At 40.2% G+C, this 9,187-nt stretch overlaps 1 protein-coding gene across 1 annotated transcript; it reads right to left on the reverse strand.

The window, feature by feature from the left end:
• Positions 1-5,926: 5,926 nt before the first annotated feature.
• Positions 5,927-7,114, reverse strand: LOC110906778 (SWI5-dependent HO expression protein 3-like). The gene has a single exon (XM_022151857.1). It carries the CDS (start codon positions 7,112-7,114, stop codon positions 5,927-5,929), a length of 1,188 nt encoding a protein of 395 aa, XP_022007549.1.
• Positions 7,115-9,187: the final 2,073 nt, after the last annotated feature.

Here is a 9,187-nt window from a genome sequence, read left to right on the forward strand (position 1 = left end):
GCATTTTGAAGTGATTTGATATCAGTTGTCATTTTATTTGTACAGTTTGTTTTTTATTTTGTTTCTTCAAGTGGGTCAAGAGTTTAGATAGTTTTCAAATTTTTTTAATGTGTTTGCATTTTAGGGGGAGTAAAAATTTCACAGAAAATCCAAAAACATTAGAAAATTTGAAAAAGACAAAAACATGATAAAATCAAAAATGAGTTTTGTTGTATAAAAGAGGAAATGATAGTACATCAGTGGACAATCACGGCATGCTAAAGAATTGGAGAGTTAAAATAGTGATAAACGGTCTCACTGATGATGTGTCACTAGGTTTTTGCACATTTAATAGATTGTGACGAGATATAAACCTAAATTTCAAACTTGCTTAATTCGTGGGTAACATCTCTCGGATATATGGGTAACCCCCGAAATCTTGTTTGAAAGGTCCCTTATTCTGAGATACTAGGTCTTTATGTTTAGTGATATCTGGGGTATTATCCCGGGACTTCTGCTGTATGGAAGTACTGACCTAGTCCCCGGATAATGCTTTCTGCAAATGCTTGAAAAAGCGCCGCCCTCAGCAAATCGATGAAACAATAAAATTCATAGTCATTGCTGCTGTAAAAAAAGATCCTCTAAAGGGGACCCACCAAAAGTCGAGCCGTCATCTCTCTACTGAACGGAAGTTCTGACCTGGGCTCTCACGGTTTCGCACCTAACCCCTTACAGATATCATCTAGGTATATTCACCTGTAAGACTGAATATTGGGATCTGGATACGAGAGTATATTCTGAGGTGGGACACGTGAATAAGCTTAAGTCATTAAGAAATTAATCTCGTATCTCAAAACAGTTGAACTTTGTGTGAAAATTTAAGTGGATCAATATACTGACAATCTAAGTGAATCGTTTAAAACTTAAAATGTTTAAAGCTTAACGGTGTTGTTGATTTGTCTCATAAACTGATATGATCCCCTTACACAAACTCGAAAAAATATTGTATGTAAATATTTCTTTACTACATTTTATTTCGTTTATTTCACAAAATTCCAAAAAGATTTTCAGTGTGTTTTAGCATAAAATTTTGAAAAATTCAAAAAGATTTTCGACGACTGATATTGAAGAGCTTCAAAATTCCGAGTGCTAAACATGATGAACAGGTTTGGGAGAATTTAATTGTAAAGTGTTTCAGTAAAAAGAAACTTGTTAAATGATAAATGTTAATATCGGATTGTATATTGATTGTAGAAGAGTCAGTGTAAGTGCATGCAATTTTGATAATTTGTTAAATATTTTATTCTTGTGAATCTTATGTTTTGGGTAGAGAATGTGCAGGATTTCTTGAGCTGAATAAGAGTCAGGTTTCAACAACTGAGGACTATGTAAAGCCAGGTTGCCATTCTGATGCTGTAAAAGTCAGACTTTGATCCCAGCATGTTTTGAGGGGGAGTTTGTCAGAGAAAGAGTTTGAAGATGCAAGAGATAGATAGGGATTTTGGAAGCCCGAAGACTGATCAAGACTGAAGATGCGAAGACTCGACACTTAAGACTCGTCAACATCTAAGGGGGAGTTTGTTGGTGCACACATCTGTCGACTTCGTCTTGTATCGAGTCTTAGTCTTAGAATGTTAGATCAGGGCACATTGTACGAGATTTCCCAAGAAAGTTGATTTCCCATATATGGATGGACATGTCACTATGTGGGAAATTAGAAAGTTGATTTCCCATATATGAACATGTCACTATGTGGGAAATCAGTAGATTACATGTGATTTCGCTTTTATGAACACAGGTGATTTCGCTTTTATGGACATGTGTCCTATGAGCGAAATCCCATGACTATATATAGGTCTTTGATGAGCGAAATCATTAGTGACGTCTTGTTTCCGATACCGAACTGCTGCCGAAGTGCCGATTGACTTGTAATCAGTGTGAAATCAATATACAAGGCAAGATTTAGTAGAAGAAGCTGTTTTTCGTGTTCGTTTCTTGTTATTCCGCACCTGAAACGGATTAGAACACCTCCGATTGACTCGTTCGGGTCAGTACGCGATCCTACAACTTGGATACATAATCGACCGCCACAAAGATGTATAAGTTGCCTTGCAAATTAGGGAATGGGCCCATGAAATCGATTCCCCACACATCAAAAATAACTACAATGAGGATCGGTTGCATGGGCATCTCATCCCTTTTGGAAATACCCGCCAACTTTTGACACTCAATGTAGTTTTTAGCGAAATTAAATGTGTCCTTAAAAATAATCGGCCAATAAAGACCGCTATTGAGCACTTTGTGCCCACTTTTGTGACCACTGAAATGGCCCCCACAAGCAAATGAATGCTAGTGCATCAAGACACTAAGAATCTCCTCGTCGGGTATGCATCTTCGAACGATTTGATCCGGACATATCTTGAATAAGTTTGGTTCTTCCAATGTGTAGTACTTGATTTGAGAAAGGAAGTGCAACCTCTTCCTTCTATCACAATGAGCTGGCATGTCACCTGTAACCAAATAATTAACAATATTAGCATACCATGGTAATATTGAAACTTTCAGAATTTGCTCATCTGGGAAATTCTCATTAATTTCCACACGAGAAGAATCCTCCTCCACTACCAATCGAGGCAAGTGGTCCGCAACCACATTCTCACTCCCTTTCTTGTCTCGAATTTCTAGGTCAAATTCGTGTAACAAGAGCACCCATCGAATTAACCTCGGCTTTGCATCTTTCTTGTCCATGAGATACCTAACTGAAGAATGGTCAGAATACACAATGACCTTAGCACCCCATATATAAGCACGAAATTTATCCAATGCATATACCACCGCAAGTAGCTCTTTCTCGGTAGTTATATAATCTAATTGTGCATCCGAGAGAGTCTTACCTGCGTAGTATATGGCCACCGGTTTCTTGTCTACCGGTTTCTTGCGTAGTATATGAACCTTCTATAAAACCCCGCATCACCCAAAAATGATCTAATACCCTTAAGATTCGTGGGATAATGTAAGGTAGAGATGACTTGCACTTTTGCACGGTCAACCTCTATCCCATGACTTGACACCACATGCCCCATCACAATCCCTTCTTGAACCATAAAATGGCTCTTTTCCCAACTCAAAACTAAATTTTTATCAACACATCTTTTCAAAACTTTTTCGAGTTGGTCAATGCATGTTTCAAATGATGATCCAAATATCGAGAAATCATCCATGAAGATTTCCAAAGACTCCCCCACCATATCGGAAAAAAATACTCATCATGCACCTTTGAAAGGTGGTGGGGCATTACAAAGTCCAAAGGGCATTCGCCTAAATGCGAAGGTACCGTATGGACACGTAAAGGTATTCTTTGCTTGGTCTTCTGGATGTATAGCAATTTGATTGTAACCTGAATAGCCATCCAAGAAACAATAAAATTTTTACACATAATTTCGAATGGTAATGACCAATTCGGTGAATGCAAGATTGGGGCCACAACCAACTTTTTCTTCAACACATTAAAGGCATTTTGACAATCTTTATTGAATTCAAACGGTTGATCTTTTAGCAACAATTTACATAGAGGTTTTGTTATATCACTAAAACCTTTTATGAACCTTCTATAAAACCCCGCGTGACCCAAAAATGATCTAATACCCTTAACATTCGTGGGATAAGGTAAGGTAGAGATGACTTGCACTTTTGCACGGTCAACCTCTGTCCCATGACTTGACACCACATGCCCCAAAACAATCCCCTCTTGAACCATAAAATGGCTCTTTTCCCAACTCAAAACTAAATTTTTATCAACACATCTTTTCAAAACTTTTTCGAGTTGCTCATGGCATGTATCAAATGATGATCCAAATATCAAGAAATCATCAGTGAAGATTTCCAAAGACTCCCCCACCATATCAGAAAAAATAATCATCATACACCTTTGAAAGATGGCGGGGGTATTACAAAGTCCAAAGGGCATTCGCCTAAATGCGAAGGTACCGTATGGACACGTAAAGGTAGTCTTTGCTTGATCTTCCGAATGTATAGCAATTTGATTGTAACCTGAATAGCCATCCAAGAAACAATAAAATTTTTGTCTGGCTAATTTCTCGACAAGTTGATCAATAAATGGTAAAGGGAAATGACTTTTAGAAGTAGCGGCATTTAACTTCCTATAATCAATACAAATACGCTACCCGGTTACCGGCCGAGTGGCGACCTCTTCACCTGCGTCGTTTGTGACGACTTGAATACATGCCTTCTTAGGAACTGTTTGTGTCAGGCTCACCCCCTGGCTATCAGAAATGGGATATATAATACCCGCATCTAGCCATTTCAAAACCTCCTTCTTAACTACTTCCCGCATGTTCGGATTCAGTCTCCATTGTGTGTTGCGGGAAGGATTAACGCCATCTTCTGTGATGATTTTGTGCATCACCACCGAGGGACTAATCCCTTTCAAATCTGCAATGGTCCACCCTATAGCAGCTCTATGAGTGACCAAAACCTTCATCAACTTATATTCTTGCTCCCCGGTCAAGTTGGATCCTATAATGACCGGAAGCGTGCTACCTTCACCCACATAAGCATACTTGAGATGCTTGGGTAGCTCCTTCAACTCTACAACCGGAGGTTCTTCTAACGACGGCTTTAACTTGGTGTCAATGCTTTCCGGGAGGCTTTCCACTTGATGTGTCCAAGTGGGCCTTCCTTCCCTAGCCGCTAATACCTCTAATTCTTTCACCTCCTCATCCATGCTTCGATTTGTCTCCCTTTGCAACCTGTCAAACATGAAAAACTCCTCTATTGTGCTTTCCTCCTCGACATTAATGTCGCATAGAGGTATACACTCATCTACAATATCCGCCATATAGCATTCATCGCCGTCTAGAGGATCCGTCAATCCTGAAAAGACATTTAACCACAACCGACGGTCACCAAAAGTCATGTCGACCGTGCCCGATTTGCAATTTATTTGAGCACTCGATGTTGCCAAAAATGGTCGACCTAGGATAACCGCTGGTTGCTTGGTTCAGTCCAAAGAAACATAATCAAGTACAAGAAAGTCCACCGGATAGTAAAATTCCTTGACCTTAACTATTACATTCGTGACTATCCCACGGGGTAGTTTAGGGGTCAAATCGGCTAACACCGCGGTGGTGTTTGACGTTTGAAGTGGACCAAAATCATATTGGTCATATAAACTACCCGTCAAGATACTCACACTTGCCCCAAGATCCAAAAGTGCCCGAGTCATTTTAAATTCACCAACTTGTATTGAAATTATGGGTGCCCCTGGATCTCGAAGTTTTGGTAGAAGTGCACCCGAAAGGATCGAACTCACATTTTTCGGTTAAATCAAGTTTCTTAGGAAACTTGTGAGTCCGCTTTTGGGTGCATAATTCTTTCAGATACTTAGCATATGAATGTACTTGTTTAATTGCATCCAAGAGTGGTAAATTGATTTTAACTTGTTTAAAAGTTTCCCACGTCTCTTCTTGTTGTGGGCCTCATTTATTTACCACTTTCTTAGATGGTCCTAACAAAGCTTCAGGATAAGGGGCTGTATTAACCTCCACACCCTTGTCCTTAGCTTTTGGGACTAGGACGGTCACAACGGGTGTATTGTTATTAACTCTTGCATCATTTTTATTTTGATTTTGACCCATTTGACCGTCGCTACCTTCATCATCACTAGCATCCTCCACCACCCCTTCCACAAACTTGGGTGGTGGTGGCTCGATTCCACTATCTATGACTCGACCACTACGTAAAGAAATTTTATTTATTGGTACCTCACGTGTGTTCTTCGAGCTCGATCCTTGATGCTTAGGGATCACCGTGGTGTCACTTGGAAGTCCTCCTCCACTTCCACGAATCTGAGCCATTTCTTGTGCAAGTTGCCCAACTTGCTTCTCCAAAGCCTTGTGGGATTTATCTCTTACTTCAATCTCTTTCTTCATTTCGGATTTGAATTGGGGATAGCATTCATAATAGCTTCAACTTTAGAGTTTAACGAATCACCACCACCGGCTTGATTATTCGACCCACTTCCATTACCGCCTTGATTGTTGTAATTCCTTTGGTACCCACCTTGGTAATTATTGTCCCGACCTTGGTACCCTTGATTGTAATTACGTTGGTAACCCCCTTGATTACCACCTTGACGATTTTGATATGATGACCCGCTTTGGTTACCCGGTTGAAAATTTGGGTTCATTTGATTTGCAGCATTCCCATATCGGAAGTTGGGGTGATTTCTTAATCCGGGATGATAAGTGTTCGAATTCATATCATTGTTCTTTCTATCTCCGAACACTTGATTTACCTCTTTGGTGTAGTCACCAGGTCCCGTTTGACATTGATCGGTCCGATGACCAATCTCTCCACAATCTTCACAAACCGTAAATTGCACTGCATTCACCTCCTTCCTCTTCATACAAGCTATCTCTCGTTCTAGAGTAGAAATCCGATCCTTAGAGTCAAGATCAGGAAGTGACTGGGAAACGGGATTTTTTTTAGCTCTATCGGCCGACTCCTTTGACTTTGACCGCTTGCTCATCCGCTCAAGAAAATCCCAATCGTCATCTTCATGGTTACTCAACAATGTTCCGTTGCTCGTTGACTCGAGGTGGTTCCATGTCTCGTCATCCAACCATCTCACAAAACACTTAACCAATTCCCACTTTACTATTTGATGATGTGGGCACTTCCAAATCCATTCCTTGTACCGAGTGAATGCTTCATGTAATGGTTCACTCGAAAGTTGACGAAAAGATCTTATTTCATCTCTAGCATCATCGGTCTTCGCCATTGAGTAATACTCGTCAAGAAAGACTTGTTGCATCTCGCCCCATGTACGAATACTGTTTGCCGGAAGTGTAAGGAACCATTGTTTCGCCTTATCCTTTAGCGAAAACTGAAATAACTGAAGCTTGACCTCTTCCAGTGCAAAATCATGCCTCCCAATAGTGCTACATATGGCCGAAAACTCCGCCAAATGAATGTATGGTTCATCATTGGACCTCCCATTGAAGTGGGGAAGTATGTTGATGTAATGGGGTTTGCAATTGAACATTCTTCTTTCGCATACGATTGGTGAGTCATTGTCGATGACCACCAGCCTAAAACGGTCTTTTACTCCCATTGGAGGTTGTTGACAACGACGTGGGCCGTTAACTTCTTGATCAACCAGTCTTCGATTATCCCTTCGATCACCTCCTCTATTACCTCCTAGGTTTCCACCTTGATTACCTTCTCCCACAAAACGAGGAATTCGGTTATGGTTCACATTATTATTGTTGTTGTAGAACCCATAATCCGGTTCCTTTGATTGTTGTTTCGTGGGTTTCGGTTGTTTCCGTAACCGTCATTTCTCACATTCCCATACCCGTAATTGTCATCCCCCATGAAATAGGCATTTTGATAGCCAAATTCATCGTCGTCAAACCCTCTAGCGTTGTAGACATTCCCCCGGTTCACATACCCCCAACCATCATCATCGACCCGATTATCATAGTTACCCCCATCATCCGAGTATTCCGAGTGAATACTCACATATTCTAGTGATTGGTAACCGGGAACGCTAAATGGCTCATCATCGGGGATAACATTTCTCAAATCATCTAAATTAAAGAAAGGATCGTCCTTCGCGGGATTGCCACGATCTCGGTTGCCTCTACGATCGGAAATAACATTCCGGTCATCAAGTTGAGTGGGTAAGGAGTTATGTCAGTGAAGGTTTTGTTGTTGGGGTGTTCTTTGGATTTTGGTTTTTGGTTTTTGGTTTGGGAAAGGTGGTGTGGGTGGTCTTGAATTGTTAACACCACCCGGTTGCTGTTGAGGTATAGGTTGGACATTTTGGGCGGGATTGAAGTTTCCTCGAGTTTGGAATTGATTTTGATTGAGGTTTGGGTAATTGAGGTTTTGGTTGGAATTTTGGTTTGCCATTGAATCGCTTTCAATGGATGGTGTAAATTGTGGTGTTTGGGTGACTTGGTTAGAAACAAGGGTTGCTTCTAACCGGCTTTCTAGGTTCCTTCTTGCGACTCTTTCAATTTTCGGTTCATAGACTAATGGTGAAGTCCTCCCGGAATTCCTTGTATGCATGCACTACCTGTAATCTGCACAAGTAACACAACCCGCTAACAAGGAAAAGACAAAGTACAAAAAGAAACTAAACAAATTAAATAGTTAATCACGCAAATTCAAACAAAAATCCAAACACAAAGCGCACGCACTCCCCGGCAACGGCTCCAAAATTTGATCGGAGTGTCGCGCTCCGGTCAAAGATAAGATTTATAAGCCCTAATTACCCTTAACGATAGCTAGTGGTAGTAAGGGGTCGAAAAACGAAGAGGATGTGGTTTGCGAATGGTTTTTTTTAAACAGATGTCACAACTTATGAATCTTGCTAGAATATTTTTATGGTTTTTTTTTTGTTGAACAAAATTAACTAAATTGATTGGATTGATTATCTACTAGGAATTAGCAAATGCAAGAAATGTAATTGATTGTTTAAACAAGATAAAGAGAACAAGGCTCACACCCGGTTCGGTAATTGCAATCCTAGGATTCTTACACGTTTTAAATTTGATTTACTTGAATATGTTATTAACGGATTTCTATCACGAAGTTTAGGTGCCAATTACTATCAACGCATATCACGGACCATAATGCACTTCGTTACTTCGGACAAGTAAACCCTTTTGAATGACAAGGCATAATTTCACAAACTTGTTTCGCAAAGTCAAATTTCACAACTCACTCGACAATTCACAAATATAGTTCAAATGCAAGACAATTATCAATCAATTCAAATACAATTCAAGTTGTCACAAAATCAAATTAAAACCATTGTTTAAACCCTAGACTTACAAAAACCTACACCGGGGTGAAACCTCCAAGGAATTAGCCGCACATGATCGAAAAGATGTGATCACCGGATGTAGGAAGCTTGTTCTTGATCATCTTGATGCTTGGAGATAGTGAATAATGGTGATTAGGGTTGTGGTGAATGATGGTGATGAGAGAATGGAGAAAATGGATGAACTAGGGTTTCAATTCGGGTTGATTCGGATGATGCCTAGGTGTGTATGATGGAATGGAGATGATGTGGTGATGTCCCTTGGCTCCAAGTACTCAATTTAAAACTCCCAAGCATGTGTAACTCCCGTTTTTTTGGGTCAAAGAATATCTTTTAATTCGTCCAAGAACCAAG

This window comes from Helianthus annuus, chromosome 14 (genome assembly GCF_002127325.2).
Source record: "Helianthus annuus cultivar XRQ/B chromosome 14, HanXRQr2.0-SUNRISE, whole genome shotgun sequence".
Classification (NCBI taxonomy): Eukaryota; Viridiplantae; Streptophyta; class Magnoliopsida; order Asterales; family Asteraceae; genus Helianthus; species Helianthus annuus.